The sequence below is a fragment of the Mobula hypostoma genome, chromosome 24 (assembly GCF_963921235.1).
Source record: "Mobula hypostoma chromosome 24, sMobHyp1.1, whole genome shotgun sequence".
Classification (NCBI taxonomy): domain Eukaryota; kingdom Metazoa; phylum Chordata; class Chondrichthyes; order Myliobatiformes; family Myliobatidae; genus Mobula; species Mobula hypostoma.
The window spans coordinates 1,379,474-1,402,286 of record NC_086120.1 but is presented as its reverse complement, the minus strand read 5'-3'; the positions used below and the strand labels follow the sequence as shown (position 1 = coordinate 1,402,286).

Sequence of the window (22,813 nt, the reverse complement as noted above, 5' to 3'; positions counted from 1 at the left end):
TATATATATACCCTGTACTATTGTAATTCAGTCTATTTTTTGTAATGCACTATACTGCTGCTACAAAACAAACTTCACACCATATGTCAATAATAACAAACCTGATACTGATTTAATACCTAGAAAAAGCACGTGGATTTACTGCACAAGCTAGGCCTGTTGAAGAGCAAGAGTTAACGTGAGTGAAACTAACATGCTGAGAACATCCTTCCACTGTTCTCGACTCATGCGGAGAGGGTCCCTCCTGCACCCACCCACACCCCTCAAGTGGAAAAGGTGTCTCTGCACTCCTGTAGAGGGAGGTGCACCACCCATCAGATGGAGAGGCTGCCTCCTGCCATCCCACCCCCATCTGGTGATGAAGGTGCTTCCTACAGTGGAGGTGGATACACGTTTGACAGATTAAGAAATAAAGTATGGAGAAATGGTACATGATCATGTTAAATGTTAGGTGAAGCTCGAAGTCCTGCTCAATCTTACTTTGTTGTGCTCTTGTGTACTGTGAGAAAATCCAGAGTAAGGGACATAGTTTAAAAATACGGTGCATCCATTTCAGACAAGATGAAATAATGATTTTCTCTGAGGGTCACAAGTCTTTGAAACTTTGCTTTCATTATCCTTGGAGAAAGATCAGCTTTGAATAGGAAGGGGTAAATGGTAGCTCATATGCAAGAGAGGTAAACAGAAGGGAATCATGAGTTGGGATTACAATTATATTAGCAAAGAAAACCTATGGGGCTGAATGGGCTACATGTTTGAGAAATAGCAGCTCTTCTTTCAGCTGCACAGACAAGATACTGGGGAACTCAGTAGGTCAGGCACACAACTATGGAGGTAAATGAATAGCTGACGCTTTGGGTCGAGGCCCTTCATCAGGACACACGAAGAACTAATGAAAGATTTTGGTTTGAAGTGTCAACTGATCAGTTCCCTTCAGAGATGCTCCCTGTCGGACTAAACTTTGTAAAAACTATCTATATCATATATAAAGATACAAAAATCATAAACAACTTATTTCACAGCTATTACCAAAAGAATGCAAGCATGAAGAGTCAGTTCCATATTTTATGCAAATATTTATCTAAGTGCAGCAATTATACTGACCTGAATCTCTCCATTTCCCAAAAATCTCTTCTGTGGTCCCAATGACGCTCTCGTTCACGTCCTCGCTCACGCTCTCTCATTGCGATAAGTTTATCAAAGGACACAAAATTTCTTCCTCTATCTCTGTTCTGAAATCTCCTCTGACGACTTCTGGACCGAGACTGTTTATACCCCCACCCCAAGAAAAAAGGCATTAGAACATCAGAACACTGGTCCAAGGCATCAAGATGCACACAACTAGTATTATCACACAATCTACCTTTGATTAACATGGTTAGGAAAATGCATTTCTCTAACTTGAAGCCTATGATCCAGTATGGTAAGTGAACAACATGTCATATATAACATGACTCCACCACATTTGCAATTCAGTGAAATTTTGGACTTGGTGTACTTCAAGCTATTCACAGTACTATAGTATTTAAGATGAAGGGAATAAAGGTCCAGTAATGAAATCACACATGAAAACCAATTAAACAATAACCTGAAATATAGTGATGTCATGCCAAAATTATCCACAAATCAATAAAGTGAAGATTATCTACAAGCAGAAGCATTTTAGAAGAGCCAAAGGAAGCAATCACTTTCCAGTCACTTCTCCTCACCACCAATTAATGGACTATGGGAGAAATAAAATCAACTTGGATAAGATTAGTGTAAAAATGGACGCCTGATGGTCGCACTGACTCAACAAGCCAAAAGGTCAGAGTTCCTCTCCATAGCTGTATGACCATTGGTAGACATGATGTTAGCTATTCCTGTTCTAATTAATTACTTTCTGGTACCCTCCCTAAACCACTATATTTCACAAAACAAAAATTCAATCTCTGAAAACTAAGACAAAATTAGCAAGAGTGATAAGCTATTAACCTGTGTCCTCTGCTTCCAATGGCACACGAAGGTCTGCTCAATTGCAATGATTACTGAGTGCAGACAAAGCTATATGCATTGCTTTTCAGGAGTCAACGTTGTGTGTGTGTTCAGTAATATCAGCACCTCTTAAAGGGCAGGTAACAATGACTGACAGTTTTCTCAAAAGTCACCTTGAGCTGTGATAGCAAGAACACTACAGAGATAAGGCAGTGGCCTCAGACTTTCTGACACTGCACTAGTGGACTTGGTGAAGGCGATGGAGACAAGTGACCTATATTCAGGGTGCAAAAAAGGCCCTCTAGAAAAATTGACTGAATAACCTGTTCAAGGTGGGTTCAGTAAAGACAACTTGGCTCCAAATGTCATCATAGCCTCGGTATAAGCATGGACAAAGATGAATTAAAATGGTGAGACACGAGTTTCCAGTTTCGCCCTCCATAAATTATGCAAGAACTGCTACCTATGGGCTGTAAATTCCAAATTCTCGCTCATACTGGGGATAACTTTCTAATCTGCATGTCCTAGGACATGCAAACTTCCCATAAACAGCACCGGAGGTCAAGACCATATTTGGGTCACTGGAGTTGTATTGGTGGCACAACTAGTAGAGCCACTGTCTCACATCATGTTGCATATGACGTAATGTTTGGTCAGAGGGAATTTTAAACCAAGGATTCCCCATTTCTTCTGAGATGAATCTAAAAGAACCCATATTAGTATCCCAATCTTTCCCAGCTCATATTTGAATGCTATTTGTGGGTTACGAAGCTTGCAGATTTGCTGTCACATTTCCTGCCTTCCAACACCAACTGTCCAGGGCCCCCAGAGGAAACCCAGTCACAGAGATAATGTGCAGGTATGTGTCCAGTTAAATTAGGCAGATGCAAATACCATAGGTTATCACATTGTCTTTTGAAATTAAAAGTGCTGTGCTTGTTGGTTACCAAGTATGTTATTTCTTAATGAGAAAGTCAATTAGAAGCATCCCACCCAACACTTCACATTTCAATTCCAAAGAATAGTTCAATGTAATGCTCATATTTCTGATGAGAAGGAACTGCAGTGACTGGAAAGCTAATGTACTTTTCACTCCCCTCTAACTGCAATTATTTGAGTTTAGCTGAAGCAATTGCAGACATGGAATTCTTATGTTCATCAAAAACCTACCCGCCTCCTCTCTCGACTTCTTTCTAAATCTCGATATCCTAGAGAGAAACAAAAATGTTATACATCCAAAACCTCAGCTGTTGTTGTTCCCATTTCTCACGAAACAGGACAGTTATCATTATGCACATTATATAAAATTCATTTTACCTTCAGGGAATACAACCAAGAGCGAGAGAAGGCAAATTAATAATAATAATATTTCACAAGAAAACAAATATTATTAATGCTGAGCTTTGGAGAATGCATCAAGGATGGATAACTTTAGGGTAGATGCACTTTTGCATAAAGTTGGTACAGACCAAATTTTACAAATTTCTGTAAGTTATCCAAGGAAATAAAGGAGCATTCACAACATATACAAGAAAGGTGGAAGGCATGAACTAAATACAGGAGAATGCAGAATAAGGGCGGACCTTGGGGTGTTTGAAAGGTATGAAATAGCTGTTAAAATGACAAAAGAATCCTGTTTACACAGAAATGCAGATTAAATGTAAATTACATTGAGTTTACATTATTCAACCTCAGCCAGAATATTGTCTCTAACTCTGGGAACTATTAGAAACATAGAAACAAAAAAACACAGTACAGACCCTTCAGCCCACAATGCTGTGCCGAACATGTACTTATTTTAGAGGTTACCTAGGGTTACCCATAGCCCTCTATTTTTCTAAGTTCCATGTACCTATCCAGGAGTCTCTTAAAAGACCTTATCGTTACCGCCTCCACCACTGTCGCCAGCAGCCCATTCCACGCACTTAACACCCTCTGCGTAAAAAACTTGCCCCTGACATCTCCTCTGTACCTACTTCCAAGCACCTTAAAACTGTGCCCTCTCGTGTTGGCCATTTCAGCCCAGGGAAAAAGCCTGACTATCCACACAATCAATGCCTCTCATCATCTTATACACCTCCATCAGGTCACCTCTCATCCTCCATCGCTCCAAGGAGCAAAGGCCGAGTTCACTCAATCTGTTCTCATAGGGCATGCTCCCCAATCCAGGCAAAATCCTTGTAAATCTCCTCTGCACACTTTCTATAGTTTCCACATCCTTCCTGTAGTGAAGTGGCCAGAATTGAGCACAGTACTCCAAGTGGGATCTGACCAGGGTCCTATAAAGCTGTAACATTACCTCTCGGCTCTTAAACTCAATCCCATGATTGATGAAGGCCAATGTACCGTACGCCTTCTTAACCAGTCAACCTGTGCAGCAGCTTTGAGTGTCCTATGGAATCGGACCCCAAGATCCTCTGATCCTCCACAATGCCAAGTCTTACCATTAATACTATATTCTGCCATCATATTTGACCTAAATGAACCGCCATTACTTTCTATCATTGTTCCTTCACTGGAAATGGAATTCTCTATCAAGCAGCCCTTCTTCTCAGTGACTGCCATTGTTCAGTAAGTAGAATCATAGAACACTACAGCACAGAAAACAGGCCATTCGGCCCTTCCAGTCTGTGCCGAAACTTTATTCCACTAGTCCCATTGACCTGCACCCAGTCCATAACCCTCCAGACCTCTCCCATCCATGTATCTACCCAATTTATTCTTAAAACTTAAGAGTGAGCATTTACCATGCAATATATCTTCCAGAGAGATATGGATAAATTGTGGGCTTTCCATAGAATCTCAAATATAATAATCGTAACCTGAGGAGGACCTGTATTCCATAAAGTGGATTGGAGCTTGAATTTAGATGCTGGAGGCATGATCCAATCAAAGAATTTTAAATTATTGGATAGATTTAATACATAAACAACTTCCCTTTATGATGAACTGTTGAATACAAATGCAAAAATTTAAGCAGAAGTAAGCTATTTCACTGAGTAATGAAAGAGGAGGATATGATAGTTCACATGAAATTTTTCACCAATTTTTACTGCATTAAAAGGTATTGGGTAGATGAAGTCAATGCAGGGAAATCACATTGAAATGTACTTAATTTACAATGTAACTGTGTCAAAACAAGCTTGAGAATAAGAATGCCAAGTTATGTCTTTTACAGGAAGCAAACAAATCAATAATGAGAATCCCAGGATAACCTAACAGACTGCCCAGCCATCACTTCGCATGCACACTTCTTTCATGTTTCTTACTTGAGTATGATCTGGATCCGTCATCCCTTGCTCTCCGTCTGTTTCTTCTCACATCTTCCAGTTTTCCATCGTCTCCACTGTCCTTCTGATCATCCCTTTTTCCATTGACAGATGACCTAAAGTATTTTCAATTTATCTGAGCAAGTCTCACGAATTTCACATACATCCTCTCTTCATCATTACATTATGAAGAGCTGACTAAAGGGAAGGATTTCATGCACAATACTTGCTATTTAACAATGCCATGCAGGGATAGGAGTAAACAAAATACTCTGCAGATGCTGGGGTCAAAGCAACACTCAACACGCTGGAGGAACTCAGCAGGTCAGGCAGCATCTGTGGAAACAATCAGTCAACGTTTTGGGTCAGGTCCTGATGAAGGGTTCCGGCCCGAAATGTTGACTGATCGTTTCCACGGATGCTGCCCAACCTGCTGAGTTCCTCCAGCGTGTTGTGGGGTAGGAGTGACTTTCATTTAACTACCAAGTCCAGGTGCAGCAAGCTTTTTCTCAATCTAAAAAGAAGCACCTGAGAAGATAGTAGTCAAACCTTGCAGTTGGTCGTAGCAACCTCTGTAAAGAGTCCTTGAACGTGATTCTACAGGGTGCAGAATCAGTTCAGAGTAGGCATGAGAAGTCACATGGTGGTGATGATGGATGGTGCTTTCTTGTGCAGCACTTCATGTAACTATATTCAATGGTGGAAAGACCTCACCTATGATGGACTGGGCTATATACAGTACTTCTGTATCCTTTTTCATTCTGGGGCTTTGGTGGTTCCATAGTAGGCTGTGATGCATTCAGTTAGGATACTGTCCATCTATAAAAATTTGTCACTATCTTTGGTGACACGCCGAATCTATACAAACTTTTAACCCAGTAGATGTGATGTCGTACCTTTGTGATGACACTTATGTCCCAGGACAGATCCTATGATATGTTGACACCAAAAGATTTAAAAGGTATTGACCGTCTCCACCTTTGTTCCCTAATGAGCACAACTAACTCTTGGATTCAGCTCTAGTTTTGCTGACGTTAAGACAGAGGTTGTTGCTGTGGCACCACTCAAGATTTTCAGCTCCCTCCTATTTACTAATTCACCACCAATTTTGATTCTGCCAACAACAATGCTGTTGACAGCAATCTTAAATATAACAATTGGGAGCTGCACACACAATCCTAAGCATAAAGTAAGGAGCTAAAATACAACCACTGATTTAGTCCTTCAGAAACATAAGTTCTGGTAATACAAACGCTCACTTAAGCTAGGAAAAAAAGTATATCATTCATAATTTTAAACACCCTTATCAAAATCTCCTCACAAGTCTCCACAGCTGCAAGGAAAGCAAACTCAACTTCTCTAGTCTCTCTTCAGAACTAAACACACTACTCCAGGCAAAATCCTGGCTAATCCCCTCTGCACCCTCTCCAGTGTAATCATGTCCCTCCTAGAATGTAGCAAGAACTGCACACAGTACTCCAGCTGTGGGCTAACCAACGTTTATAAAATGGTATCAAGACATTCCTGGTCTTGTACTCTAAGATTCACCCTATCTATATGCTCCCATATTTAGGGGCCTTTGGACGCAAACATCCTCGATATTCCCTGGAGCCCTAACACTCCTTTATTTGACCTCTCAAAATTCAACACCACACATTTATCAGGATTCAATTCCATTGCCATTTCTCCATTCAACTTATCCGCTGGTCATTATCATGCTGCCTGCTTCACCATCAATACTACCAACTTTTGAGTCACCTACAAGCTTACAAGTCACTCCGACATTCACTTTTAAGTTATCAATGAATATAACAAAGAGCATGGGACCAATCCCTGAGGAACACTGCTGGTCGCAGGCTCCCAGTCAAAAACAACCCTCCACCATCATTATGCCTCCTATTGCCAAGCCAATTTTGGATCCAATTTTCCTCACTCCCTTGGGCTCTAACATTTTGAAAAAGCCTTACACGTGGGACCTTATTAAATTTTTACTGAACTCCATGTCAAGCAGATCAACAGTCCTATTCAATATATTTAGTTTACCCATCAAAATTATTCACTAAATTAGTCAAAGCTGGACACTTTCTCTTGCCATCTTCTGAAGTGATTCTACTTCCTCACATGTGTTGACAACTCAAATCATGACAATTAAATCATGACAATCAAGTCATGATTTGAGAGCTCCTATCAATTGCCCACATGACAGCCAGCTTCAGAGTTAAGAAGTGCCTACTTTCAAATGATTCCAAATCAGGTCATTGACAACACCACAAACAAGCTTGCCTTTATATCTCAATTAAGGGTACAGTGGCCAACAGAGCACCCCACATTACTGACACCGCATAACTTGGTCATGCAACTCCTACCCCTAATGAAACAAAGTAATAAAACATATGCAGCTACATTAGTCTTTAGTAAGGTATCTGATGACTGAAGGATTGCTAATGTTGTACTTTTATTTAATAAGGGTAGCAAGGATAAGCTAGGGAACTGCAAGGCATTGAGTCATGAGCATTGAATCAAGGCATTGAAAAGTTACTTGGGAGATTCTGAAGGGCAGGATCTACCAGTGGTTGGAAAGGCAAGGACAAAAAAAAGAGAATAGCACTGTGCATGGAAAATCATATCTTACAAATTTGATTTGAGTTTTTTGAAAAATAGACCAAGAGGACTGAGAAGGGCAGGGTGGCAGACACAATCTACATCAACTTTAATAAGACTTCTGGCAAGACCTCACACACACAGGCTGTTAAAGAAGTTAGAGCAGATGAGTGACTCAACTGCATACAAAATAGGTTCAAGTGATAGAAGTTAGAGAGGTAGTGGAGCGTTTCTTTTCCCCTAGATCTTTGACCAATGCTGCAGTAATTGGTACTGGCTCATGGATTGTTTGACATATGCATTAATGATCTAGATGAGAATGAAAGTGCCACTAAAATTCACAATATAGTGCACAATGAAAAGATTGTCTAAGGTCAGTACAGTATATTGAACTGGAAAAGTGAACAAAGGAATGACAAATGTCATTTAACTCAGGCAAGTTGTATGATGCATGCACATGAATGGCAAGGCCATGAGGAATGGAAAGCATACTGTATGGCCAAAGCATGGAGTACAAGAGTTGGAAAGTCACATTACAGTTGTACAAAAAAGAGAGTTAGTTCACATTTGGAGAATTGTACAATTCTGTTCACAATAGGAAGGAGGTGATTAAGCTTTAAAAAAAAAAGTGCAGAAAAGATTCATAAGGATGTTGCCTGGATTGGAGGCTTCAGTTACAAGGAGAGATCAGATAGCATGGATCTGTTTTTCATAGAGCAAAGGTGGCCAACAGGTTTCATGATAAGGTGTGTAAAAGTGACATACAAAAAGGGTTGATAGCTAGTGTGTTTTCCATGATAAGGGTGTCTAAAACATGAGGGCATAAGTTTCAGGTAAGGAGGTGGTTTAAAGGGGATCTGAGGGATAACTTTTTCCACAGAGGAGTTGGTATCTGAAATGAGGTGGTGGTGGAGGAGGCAGGAACAGTAACAACACTTAAGAGGTATCTGGACAGGTACTTGAATTATTAGGGCATTGAGGGAAATATAATTAATGCAGACAAGTGGGATCAGCACAGGGGGACATGCTGGTTGGCACAGACACAGTGGCCAAAGGAATTTCAGAGCAGGTACTACAGAAATTAATAACCAAAGTGAAGACTTTAATCATACTGTTTGCAGAAACAACCAGATCTGAACAATGGATGAAAAGATAAGGATACAAGAACATGCAAAAAAATGAGCAGAGGAAGACATGTGACCCTCTTCTATGATCAGACAGAGCAAAGATTGTAAAGAAAAATAGTCTCTATTCAACCATGGGTTGACAACAGCACGATTAAATATGGTCAAATAATAACAATGAAATATCTACCACACAAGGTGCCCAGCTAAAATTAAAGCTACTTACCCATCTCTGGAATGATCCCTATCATGCCCACTTCTTCGACTGGAACTTGGTTTGGAGACCTTGTTCATATTCTCTGCTTTCTGCTCTGCAGGTTTCTTACAGCTAGGATCACTTTTAGCCTGAGGACACATACAGATTTCTAAGCATTAACTACATCTACATGTTCAACATCATAATTCCAAACAAAATCACCAAACTCTTAGACCTAGTGCTCAGCACCTCCCTTTGCAACTGGATCCTAAATTCTTAACAATCATGAAAGCAAAGAAACACATTTGGCATCAGAAACGAGGAATTCTGCAGATGCTGTAAGTTCAAGCAACACACATCAAAGTTGCTGGTGAACGCAGCAGGCCAGACAACATCTCTAGGAAGAGGTACAGTCGACGTTTCGGGCCGAGACCCTTCATCAGGACTAACTGAAGGAAGAGTTAGTAAGAGATTTGAAAGTGGGAGAGGGAGGGGGAGATCCAAAATGATAGGAGAAGACAGGAGGGGGAGGGATGGAGCCAAGAGCTGGACAGGTGATTGGCAAAGGGGATATGAGAGGATCATGGGACAGGAGGCCCAGGAAGAAGGGGAGGGGAGGGAACCCAGAGGATGGGCAAGGGGTATAGTTAGAGGGACAGAGGGAGGAAAAAGGAGAGTGAGAGAAAGAATGTGTGTATAAAAATAAATAACGGATGAGGTACGAGGGGGAGGTGGGGCATTAGCGGAAGTTAGAAAAGTCAATGTTCATGCCATCAGGTTGGAGGCTACCCAGACAGAATATAAGGTGTTGTTCCTCCAACCTGATGTGTGGCTTCATCTTTACAGTAGAGGAGGCCATGGATAGACATGTCAGATTGGGAATGGGATGTGCAGTTAAAATGTGTGGCCACTGGGAGATCCTGTTTTCTCTGGCGGACAGAGTGTAGGTATTCAGCAAAACGGTCTCCCAGTCTGCGTCGGGTCTCGCCAATATATAGAAGGCCACATCGCAGTATATCACCCCAGCTGACTCACAGGTGAAGTGTCGCCTCACCTGGAAGGACAGTCTGGGGCCCTGAATGGTGGTAAGGGAGGAAGTGTAAGGGCATGTGTAGCACTTGTTCCACTTACAAGGATAAGCGCCAGGAGGGAGATCAGTGGGGAGGGATGGGGGGGACAAATGGACAAGGGAGTTGTGTAGGGAGCGATCCCTGCGGAAAGCAGGCGGGGGGGGGGAGGGAAAGATGTGCTTAGTGGTGGGATCCCGTTGGAGGTGGCGGAAGTTACGGAGAATAATATGTTGGACCCGGAGGCTGGTGGGGTGGAAGGTGAGGACCAGGGGAACCCTATTCCTAGTGGGGTGGCGGGAGGATGGAGTGAGAGCAGATGTGCGTGAAATGGGGGAGATGCGTTTGAGAGCAGAGTTAATGGTGGAGGAAGGGAAGCCTCTTTCTTTAAAAAAGGAGGACATCTCCCTCGTCCTGGAATGAAAAGCCTCATCCTGAGAACAGATGCAGCGGAGATGGAGGAATTGCGAGAAGGAGATGGCATTTTTGCAAGAGACAGGGTGAGAAGAGGAATAGTCCAGATAGCTGTGAGAGTCAGTAGGCTTATAGTAGACATCAGTGGATAAGCTGTCTCCAGAGATGGAGACAGAAAGATCTAGAAAGGGGAGGGAGGTGTCGGAAATGGACCAGGTAAACTTGAGGGCAGGGTGAAAGTTGGAGGCAAAGTTAATGAAGTCAACGAGCTCAGCATGCGTGCAGGAAGCAGAGCCAATGCAGTCGTCGATGTAGCGAAGGAAAAGTGGCGGAACATCAGCTTGGCTGCAGGAGCTGCCAGAAGCATGTCAGTGATGTCCAGCTGCCTTAGGGGCTCCACTCTGGATTTTCTGACTGGGTTTACTCCCATTGCCTTCATCTCTCCCGAGGCTGCCCACAAGGCAGTGGAGCTATTTACCCATAGCTGGCAATCATTCATGACAATCAGACTGTAATAAAGGCAGCAGCAACACCTTTGCCACGATTGCCTCACAAGTCTGCGCCCTCAGCCACTAACTTTACTCCCAATACACTGAACCATATGCCAGAATCTGCTATTTACGAGGGGTGACTGATAAGTTCATGGCCTAAGGTAGAAGGAGATGAGTTATTAACTTCAAACTTTCTGCATTTTCACTCAAAGAGTTGAACTGCACGTGCATGTAATGAGAGCACCTTGGACCGCCAGGTAGTCCACAGCAGAGGCAATTGATAATTTCGTGACCTAAGGTAGGAGATGAGTTATACCGCTCTCGTTACATGCACGTTCAGTTCAACTCGAAGCGATTACGCAGAAAGTCTGAAGTTATAACTCATCTCCTGCTACCTTAGGCCACAAACTTATCAATCACCCCTGCTGTGGAGCACTCTCTGGAGGTCCAAGACGCCGACTTCTACAAAGAAGGGATCCGTATGCTCCACGACCGCTGGACTAAGTGTGTAAATATAGGAAAAATAAATGTGCCAGGTTTTCTAAAATTGACTCCTTCTATCTTAGGTCACAAACTTATCAATCACCCCTTGTACAAATCTGCAGATAATTTTACTTCAATGAAGCAATATTGCAGTGGATTGTTCACGTGCATTTCATTCATTACCTAATTCTGGAACTATCCAATAATACCATAACATCTCAAAATTCCATACATTACTCTCACTTGCTATCTCCAGCTTCCTTCTACTACTGGCCTGAAGTGCTCTCATGTTCACTCCACTCCTGTCACAGACAAAGCCTAAATGAAATGGCTCCCACGATGACCCTTTCTTAAGACAGTTGAAATGGCCAATTTTAGAATCTGTTTTCAACAATGAAGAAATTAATATCTTATTGAACCTCATTGTGCCCTATGCATTTAAACAGATTTAAACTGTTGAAAGCCTTAAAATATTTATCACTATTATTGAATTCCAAGTTTATGGAAAAAACCCTTAAAATCATAAAAATTGAAATGAAAATAAGTGATAAAAATGCCATAATACACTCTAACTCTTAAGTACTGACAGGGAAAGGGAATTAATCAAGGGGAATACGAGGTCAGGTACCCAATTTCTTTGGGACCAAAGTAAACTGATGCATGTAGGTTGACAGAGAAAAAAAAGTTATACAATTACATTTATAAAGCATGCATCTCCACAACTCTCCTACACAACATGCATGCTCAATAATTCCCACTGGTAAATTCTAAATACTTACCAGTTCTACAGTGATGGTTTGCCCATTTAGTTCAGATTGATTCAAGGAGGAAATGCACTCTGTTGCCTCCTCAGGTGTCAACATGGTAATGAATCCATAGCAGCGGGCACCAGGATTACGAGCATCTGTTACAACTTTGGCACAAATCACCTGTGTAAAAATAGTCAGTCCAGGAAACAAGTGGGGTTAGTATAGAAAATATTAGTTATTAGCTCGTTAAATGGTATTTGTTTTCACATAATATTGAAAACTTTAATAGACAGTCACTGTAGACATGCACAATTTTATCTTCAATTAGAGTTTGAAAACTGACAAAAAAAATCAAAATTAATGAAGTACTTATCATTAAATCATTACTTAATTTCATTAAGGAGCAGAGCACTGTCTTTCAACCTCTGGTATCTAAATGTCATGGAAACCACAAGAAATTTTCCAGATCACTGGAATTGAGAGTCAGTGATTCTGTTAGCTGTTACTGTGCTGTGGCTAGGTTTCTATATAACCAGACTTATGTAGGAATAATGGTTAGCACAACACTTTACAGTACCAGTTCAATTCCTGCCACTCTAAGTAGTTTGTGTGATCTTCCCGCAACTGCATAGGTTTCCTCCGGGTGTTTCAGTTACTTCCAACAATCCAAATACATACCAGTTGACAAGTTAATTGGTCATTGTAAATTATTCCATAACTAGACTAGGGTTAAATGTTGGATGGCACGTCTCAAAGGACTGGAAGAGCCTTATTCTGCACTATACTGTATCTCAATAAATAAAAATTGCACACTACAAGATTAATCCATTACTGTAAGTCACTTTGGGACATCCCAAGAAAGCTTCTCTCACCATTCACTTCGTCAATACTAACAGAATACAAAAAAAGTAACCCTCATCTCTTACCTTGCCATGTTTACTGAAGAGATTCTTCAAGTCAGTTGCCCTGGTAGTGGAGGACAGCCCGCTCACCCACAGGTTCTTGCCTGTAGCATCTGAGGTTCTGCAGGAACCTGGCTCCTCTGCATTGCAAAACAGTCTCATTAATTATGAAACAACCTACCCTTGCTTTGAGTCAGACTCCTACCTTTAGGCTCCCTAGCTTGTCAAACATCCTATTAGAGCTGAATCTCTATGAATTTATATTATTTTTATCTGTTAAATTAACACTTGATTAGCATTAGTAACTGATTAAAGGATGCATAATTGTAATTTCTAAAATATGCAAAATGTTCATCTTTTCCTTCAATTTCATGCAAAATCTACATACCAGTTAAATACTATGCAGAATAAAAGATTATATTTGTGGTCTTTGACTTACCTTTTTCACTTGTCTCATTCTTAATATCTTTTCCATCCTCAGAGCTAAAGACACAAAGGTATATTTCATGAGACATTCAGAAACTCAGACATTCTCAACCGAAAGTATCACTTCCAGCTAGATAAGTTCTCCAATACCTACCCAAGTATTACAGCTATCAGCTGCAAGTCATTGTGAACAAAACACTTAGAAATATGTTTGCAGAGGTGAACACCAAAGATGTTTTGAACCCAGCTATAACTAGAACTGTACAAGAATTGCCGCAATTATACTTTGATACCATCAGCGAGTAGCGCACAGAGAGCAAATTCCTACTTGCAAACTCTGCAGAATGGAGGAAAGTGTAAAAGATAAACAAATACAGCCTCCAATGATAGAGGGATGAGATTATCAAGAGATTTTAAAATTAAAATAAAATCTGTTCAAAAATTACCATCACTGGGCTGGCCAATTCACAAGATAAGTTTACTGGAATCATCTTAGCACGATTGAAAATCTGATCTTGAACTAAGAAACAACAAACCTCTTCTGATCACTGCCCTCAACAATCGAAGGTTCTTTCTTTTCTGCTTTGTTAGAACCTTCATCTTCTGGATTCCTTGCACTTGTTTTACATTCCTCAAATCGTGGCAGCGGTTCTGTTTCTGCTCCCTTAGACTCTCCCTCGTCTACTTCATGCTTCTGCTGGTGACTTTCCGTCTTATCATTACTTTCAATCGTGTCCATCTTCTCAGCATCAACTTTTTCTTGCATATAGTCAGACTCCATCTTGGGTCCTTCCGGTTGCATTTCACCAGCTTCGTCCAACGTAATTCTGTCCTCCATTTGAACCACGTTTCCATTTTCCTCTTCCATATAGGTGGCATCCATATCAATCATATATTGCATCAATACCCGAGGATCTTCAGGGGGCTTCGCCTCTGTAGGAACTGAACTATAAGCCTCCCCCGAATTCTCAGCTACATTCTCCTTTTCTATGGGATTAATGGAATAAATAGCACAAGGTTTAATTATAGCATATAGAGCAAGAATACATGAGGAGCTAGTATACTCCCCTACCCACTGGGAGACTGGAAAACTGAGGGAGCATAAAAAGTACTGTCAATATAATGATTTTCTTATTAGGTTACCATAATCAAAGTAGCAGGAATGTAGCTCTGAATGCCAAAAAGAGCAATTTCCTGGAACTCAAACAGAAAGCCTGAATTGGGAATCTGATATCCAATATTTGAAGTATCAAGGCCCCAATAAGCTTCAACATTTTAGTAAAATATGTTTTTTTTTGTTTTGTTTTTACTAGTCTTGCTATCATTAAAAAGAAAACCAGACCCTGGAAAACTTGAGAGCTGCAATGATGAAAGCCTTCTCAGTACAAGAACTCAAACAACAGGAATTCTGCAGATGCTGGAAATTCAAGCAACACACATCAAAGTTGCTGGTGAATGCAGCAGGCCAGGCAGCATCTGTAGGAAGAGGTGCAGTCGACGTTTCAGGCCGAGACCCTTCGTCAGGACTAAGGGTCACTCTTCCTTCAGTTAGTCCTGACGAAGGGTCTCGGCCTGAAACGTCGACTGCACCTCTTCCTACAGATGCTGCCTGGCCTGCTGCGTTCACCAGCAACTTTGATGTGTGTTGTCAGTACAAGAACTCTTTCTTAGACCGAATTCCTGAACAAATACAGTTAAATTGTGATTAAAATGACCATTACAAATTTGAGAGCATACTAATATAGTTGTGAAAGGCACTGTGTTAGAGGGGTACTCTTTCAAATAGGACACTAATCCGAGATTCCATTTGCTCTCTTAGATGGGTACAATCTGAAGATGATTCACTCAACTTCTTGCTGATCATCCCTTAATCAACTTAATTAAAATAATTTAGTGTGGTGATTTACCACACTTCAGTTTGTGAGACAGTATTATTCACAAATTGGCTACTGTTTATCCTCCCAACAGAGCTTGCCCTTCAAAAATACAATAATGACTATTAAGTATTGACAAGTATTTTGGCATACCAAAAAAAGCAAACAACAAATTGTTTCTATATGTCTAAATAACTGAATTAATGGTGAAAACAAATAACTCTAATCTTTCAACACCTACATTGGCATGTAAGAGAACCTTTCCTAGAACAGAAGATGTTTGCGATTAGCTTACTATATAGCAAAGCAGAAACAGAAGTTGCAGGAAGTCAACTCAGCACCAAAAACTGCAATGTTTCTCCTTTAGTTTCCTCTTAGCCACTTCTACCAAATACTTTTTAAAACATTCTCTTCAACCATATTAATAAAAGGCAATTGTTTGATCTGTCCTCCCCTTCACAACAGCAAGCTGATGATACAAAAGATGTGTATCAAGAAAACCATATGAATACAAGGGATTCTGGGCTATATGATAGGGTAAATGAAGAAGTAATCCATAACAAATTCAGTACAATGGAGAATCATGCAAGTACATAGAAAAAAAATAGAAAAGCATCAAAAAAAGATCGAAAAGCACTGCTCAGAAGTACCATGGTAGACAAAAATCACTAAAAATTTTTAATCACTGTTAGGGCAAATGGTTAGAAAGGCAAAGAGCTTATGGGCTTACATTGCAAGAGTATTTGAGTTCAAGAATACAGTTGTCTTACTGAAATTATGTTGGCCCTGAAAAGATTACACCCGGATTATTATGTACAGTTCTGGTCTCACTAAAAGTACTCGTGCTGGTTCATCCTGAGATTTAAGTAAAAGGGTTGGTGGTAGCATTTTCATTGTGGTTTTGCACAATTCAGGATGAAGGAATTCTACAAATCAAATCTCACTGCACCTCATTATACTGAAATTATATTCTTAAATAGGGAGACCAGGTCTCAACATAATATCGGGAGTGCAATCTCAACAGGTGATTGTATAACTGCATTAAGTCAACTTTATTCTTGCACACAATCCTTTCACTCCGTAGGCTAATTACTTGCAGGAACTATGAACAATGACATCCAGATCCTTCCAAGCTCCACTTTTCAACTTCTCAACATTTATAAACTACTTGCTTTTCTACTTTGTTCAACCAAAGGAGCTGATGTCACATTTTTTGACACTGTATCAACTGTTAAAGTCCTCAACTATTCATTTAGTTATCATTTAAAAACTCTGCATCTGGTCACAACTCATTGCAAACCAGGTTTTGTATCAACAACAAACTTGGAGACACTGCATCTGGTTCCCGATGGGGACCGGTAATTCCCATGGGGTCGGTTAGATATCCTAAGGGGCGTTAGGGGAAATAGAAGTCGTTGGGGGGGGGGGAGAAGAGGGGAAGCAACATGCTAACTTGAGTAACAAGACTTGACCATTAGTTGAGCAGGCAGGCACTTCCAAAAAAACAAAAGGATGAGGCTCTGGAACACACGAAGAACTATAGTTCTGGAAACAACGAGCACCTGTCGTCATAAAGCGTCTGAAACTTAGCAATCTCATCCAGCCTTACCAACCAAACAGACTTTATAAAGGACGCATAAAAATCAGCCCCTTTGACTCAGGGCACGGAATGAGTTCATGCAATTTTACAGTTGGCAAGTCGAGTATACCCTCTCAACTTTCTCTACAGATCTATGGAAAACAAATCGCGCAACGATACAGTGCTGGCTGGAACTAAATGGTGAAATAGAGCCAGTGAGCCTGAGGATTCCTCTTGAGGTGTTCAAAGTGACCTTGGCTTGATATGTGTGGTCAAGGAACAAGATCTTACTTGATTGGTCAATCATGCTAACTGGATTAGTATAACGGTAGCTTGCCGAACACTAGTTCTATCCCAACTAGCATTCAGATTCCAATCTGAATCCTTGTCAACATAACTTTCGCTGTTGTGATCGTCTTCATCTTCACCTCACTGCTCCTTTGCGCTACCATCGTTCCATTCATGTCAACACACTGCCATTGTCAACATCTGGCAAGCATTCCCAGTTTTTATTTTAACTTAACCCCGTTAATGATGGATAAATACCTATGGCGCAATCTCCCGAGTCTGAAGGCGGTGAAACTTTGAATTCTAATCTGCTAAGACACAGAAAGTGTGTCAATACAATGTTACATACCTCGAGTATGGATTTATTCCGTTCCCATCAGATCAGCAACACCCCAACATGTACTGTCTAATGAAGCCATGAAACCATTAAGATTGCAGGAACACTTAAAGACAAACTGTAAAGGCTACTCATGGTATTATTCAATTCCAGAAGATGAAAGAAGCCTTTGAAAAGAAATGCACACTCAAGTCATTTGCCAAGAAAGCTAACAATGACCATGGTAGTGCTTCTTACAACATTTCCAAAATGATAGTAAAGTGTGGAAAATTTCATGCAATTGGTGAAATAATTGGTGTAATAATGCCTGCTGTATCAGAAGTGCTCACCACTGTTCTCAAAATGGTATTTTAAAACCAGTGTTTTAAAATCAATTCCTCTGAGTAATAGCTCAATAGCTCATGATATTGACGGACTGAGTAAAGACATGAGATCAACTATGCACAACTACAAATAACAATTTGGGATACAATTGCATGAATCAACAGTGTGAGACAACAAGGCATTGCTAATGGCAATGTACGGTTTATCAAAGATGAAAGTTTATGATGAGATTCTCTTTTGGAAAAAGTTAAAAAACAAATTATCAATGGAGAATCAATGATAAGCTCAAAATATATATTGAGGATATTTTGCCTGTTATGCCAAGATAACAATGAAGTGTTTGAACACCTGCTTCTTCACACTGAAGTGCATTGGCTATCAAAAGATGTTTAGAACACTTTGATCTCTTTGATGCTACGGTTGAATTTTTGCTCAAAGTTGACAAAAGCTTGAGAAACAAGACAGAACTTCTACATGGAAATATGGCATACCTAGCTGATCTATATGATAGAATGGACATTCTAAATATGAAAATGCAGGGTGAGAATTTCAATTTGATCCAGGCAATAAGTGCAGTGTCCACTTTTATCGATAAATTTGAAATACTGGAAAACATTGGATGTTCTCACAGCTTCCCTGCATGGAAAGTAAGGCACTCTCTTTCACAGACGGTGATTTGCAAGAGTACTGCTTACACTGCAGTCACTGAAGAAGGATTTTCAGAATTGATTCAAGGATATGAACAACCTGGAAATTCCAGACTGGGTAATTAACCTCTTTTTTTTTGCAAGATGGAAGAACAGGAAGACAGCTTGCAAGAAGAAATTATTGAAATTCAGAATGATGAAGCAAAAACACTTTTCAAAAATGTCAGCTTTTGAGGTATATGGCTATACCGTCTTAAGTAGTATCTTGGTCTTTGTAGAAGAGCCAAACTGCTCTTCATTGCATTTCCATCCTCCTACCTTGTTGAAAGAGGCTTCAGTGTAGTGAACCACATACTCACAAAAAGCAGAAACCACTTGGACATTGTTAAGTGTGGGGACTTAAGGCTTTTGCTGTCATAACTTGAACCAGATATTTCAACGCTTGCTAAAAAACCATCAAGTATGAAAGTGTGAAAGTGAAAGTATGAAAGTGACTTAGGGGGGTGTTGGGCTAAAAACGATGGGAAACACTGATCTAAACCACTGACAGATTGTGAACAGCTGGTCACTGGTACCAACCTAGGACACCCCAGTGTCTTCTAACCAATGCCTGAATTATAGGACTTAGCCCTACAAGGCTGATATGATTGTAACCTCAATTCTGCATTGCTGTGGTGATCTTTCACTCTTTTACACATCAATGACCTATAGAAAGCCTTAGAAATACTTATCAACCCTCTTTGGGGAAATAATTGTAGTAAAATTTCCAAAAAAATCTTACCACCTTCTTAATTCAAAGTCCACTTTATTGTCATATGCACAAGTGCAATGAAAAACTTGCTTTCAGCAGCATCACATGGCATCATTTAAGCTTTTCTAGGCAAAGACTGCCCATTTCTAGATTCCCCTCACAAGAGGAAAAGACCTTTTCTATATCCACATCAAACTCTTCAGGATCTAGCAGGGTAGCCACTTCACAGCAAACAACAAGCAAGAATTTAATCCTGATCCTGGGTACTGTACGGATCTCACACTTCCTCCCCATGAGTCCTCTGGATATACATACATTTTCTCTCACATTCCAAAAACATGCAGATTAGTAGGTTAATTGGTTATGGTAAATTGCCCTTAGTTCGTAAATGAGTGATTTGGGGTGGGTTGGCTGATACAAAAGCAGGGAGAACAAAATGTGTTATATTAGGAGTGCAAAGAAAGGGGTGCTTGATAGCACAGCCTCAGTTGGCCGAAGAGTCTGCTTTCATGCTATATCTTTCTAGGACTATAATTGCCCACCAATTTCCAGTATTACCTTCTTTAAATTATATACAATAATTTAACTACTTTTATCCAACTTTTGTATCCAATTATTCTAATAACAGCTTTTTAATTATTTGTTTTCTCTACATATTAGCCTTCTACATATTATGCACCAGAACAACCACTCCCTAAAGTTTGTCCAGTTGCAGCTGCACTAAGTGTATTGACCGTTGGATCTCACCAGTATACAGACGCAACATATCCCCTGTATTGTCATACTAGTCTAATGAAATAGGTGCTGTTCATATACTTATCTTTGGCAGTTCTCTAACATAATTTCATGACACTAGCTTCAGTTAAAAGTAAGCAACAGCTTATAATTATAACAAACACAAGAAAATATGAAGATTAACTCACCAGACAATCAGATTATCTTAGATTTACCATCAGGATAAAAATAAACGAATTAAGGTATTTACACCCATTTACTTTAAATATGATAGGTTAAATAATATTCATCTGTGCTACAAAATTACTATAATTCTATGTAATCTACCAACTGGCTACATAAACCAATCGATAACCAGTCAATCATAGAATTTAGATGTCAACTGGACTGGGTAAAGAATGGAACAGACAACTAAATTCTGCACTGACAGAGTAGATACAAAAAGTGCTTTGCATGGCAGGATTGAAGTGTCCGTTTCCTCTCATGACAACTTGGCTCAAAAGCTAAGGGTAGATTACATTTCAGATTCAAACTCAAAACTTCAAGGAGTGAACATTTAAAAGCCAAAACAATCCCTTTGCCATTTGTCGCTTAAGGTTGTGTTTATGTTTCAGTATTAAATTGCAAGTCAGAAAAAAAGCCTACTAGCATTAAGAACATACATTGATAGCTTTCACCTCAGTTTTCCACTCTTCCAGTAGCTGCACTGTTCTCCGATGTTCACTACCACAAAATGCTTCTATATTTATGCATCTTGTAAGAAAAATGGGGGAGGGCTGGTGAAGGGGAGGGAGAAATAGAGTTGGAGTGTTCAGACTAGGCAATGATCTTCAACAATACCTGGTTCTTCTAGAGTTGTTTCAGTTTCCTAAAAGAAAGAAAAAAAATGCAAGCACATTAAAAATTGCAGCACTTTCCATTTATGTGTCCCATTTTAAATAAGCTATCACAAATAGAACAATGCAATAACAGAGCTGCTTGGCTCAAAGTATAACCATGTGGAAGGTAAATTTCCAAATCTTTAGCAAGAACATAGTTGTAGATATGAATCCATTTTCCTTTGTAATGCAGTTTTATAAACAAGGTCACAAAAAAATCAGAAGGCAGATATTTAAACTATACATCTCCGAGTATTCACAAATTCATTGTCCCTAATTTCAAGACCCTTAGAATCTATGATCTTACTTTCATCCCAACAAAGGTGAACCTGCTACATCTCCCAATTTCTCAATTACATGGGTTTTATATGAATCACACCAGTATGGAAGACATGTTTAACTCCAAGTCAACATTTCAATAACAATTAGCATTAGGTCAAAGCTGTTGGATTACAAAAGGTAACAAATTTGTCAGTTATTTACAGTTTTGGTTGGATTCTAGCAGCCCTGGCCATTGAAGAGGCAAGGCAGCAGACCCTGATGGTGTACCTGGTAGGACTCTGAAAGTCTGCGCCAACTAATTGGCGGAAGTGTTCAAGGACATCTTCAATTTCTCACTACTGCAGTCAGAGGTTCCAACCTGCTTCAAAAGTATGACAATCATACCAATGCCCATGAAGAGCAGGGTGAGCTGCTCACATCCAGAGGCACTCACATCTACTGTGATTAAGTGCTTTAAGAAGTTGATCGTGGCAAGTATCAACTCCTGCCTAAACAAGGACCCATTGCAAGCTGCCTATCGCCACAATTGGTCTACAGCAGATGCCATTTCACTGCCTCTCCACTCTGCCTTGGTACACCAGGAAATAGTAATACCCATGTCAGGCTGCTGTTTATTGATTACAGCTTGTCATTCAATATAATCATACCCTCAGTTATAATCAACAAGGTCCAAAAACCTGGGCCTCTGTACCTCCCTCTTCAACTGGATTCAGATGGATCAGAAATGACATCTGACAGACAACAACACTAGCACACAACAAGGATGGGTGCTTAGCACACAGCTCAACTCTGTCTACACCCTAGACTTGTGGCTAAGCATAGGCCATCTAAAAATCCGCAATGACAACCACTGTTGGCAGAACTTAGAAAGGTCTCTATGAGGCGAATAGGAGCAAGTTTGATTAGCTGGTTGGGTGGAGTTACAACAATAACCTAACATTTAACGTCAGTGAGACCAGGGATTGATTGTAGACTTCTGGAAGGGAAGTCAAGTGAACACACTCCAGTCCTCATCGAGGGACCAGAAGTGAAAAGGATAAGCAGCTCCAAGTACCTGGGTGTCAACATCTGAAGATCTATCCTGGGTCCAACATAATGATGAGGCATGACTGTGGCTGTATTTCATTAGAATTTAAACAAGAAACGGTATGTCACCAAAGACGGGTCCCCAACTTTTTTTGCACCGCAGACCAGTTTAATATTAACAATATTCTTGCGGACCAGCCAACCAGTTTGGGGGGGGGGGGAGGGTGTTAATCACGGCCGAAATATAGGTGATAAGTCAACCAAGGCACTTGTAAGTGGCTAATACACTCAATTTTGTTTCTAAAAGGGCTTATCTAACAAATTTAATATTAAACACACAGTGCATATTTTCCCCGTATGAACATATAAAATCATTGCAACACACTAATATTGCTG

General features: G+C 40.2%; 1 protein-coding gene across 4 annotated transcripts in view; it reads right to left on the bottom strand.

The window, feature by feature from the left end:
* Positions 1-22,813, bottom strand: part of LOC134337584 (scaffold attachment factor B2-like) — a 98,567-nt gene that overhangs the window by 60,930 nt on the left and 14,824 nt on the right. For all 4 annotated transcript variants that reach the window (XM_063032733.1, XM_063032730.1, XM_063032732.1 and 1 more), the window contains 9 exons: positions 21,072-21,099; positions 14,233-14,683; positions 13,710-13,753; positions 13,295-13,410; positions 12,399-12,548; positions 9,195-9,313; positions 5,244-5,359; positions 3,145-3,182; positions 1,105-1,265 (listed from right to left, as the gene is read on the bottom strand). In XM_063032733.1, coding sequence (XP_062888803.1) covers positions 1,105-1,265; positions 3,145-3,182; positions 5,244-5,359; positions 9,195-9,313; positions 12,399-12,548; positions 13,295-13,410; positions 13,710-13,753; positions 14,233-14,683; positions 21,072-21,099 — 1,223 coding nt within the window. The remainder of the gene's footprint in view (positions 1-1,104; positions 1,266-3,144; positions 3,183-5,243; positions 5,360-9,194; positions 9,314-12,398; positions 12,549-13,294; positions 13,411-13,709; positions 13,754-14,232; positions 14,684-21,071; positions 21,100-22,813) is intronic.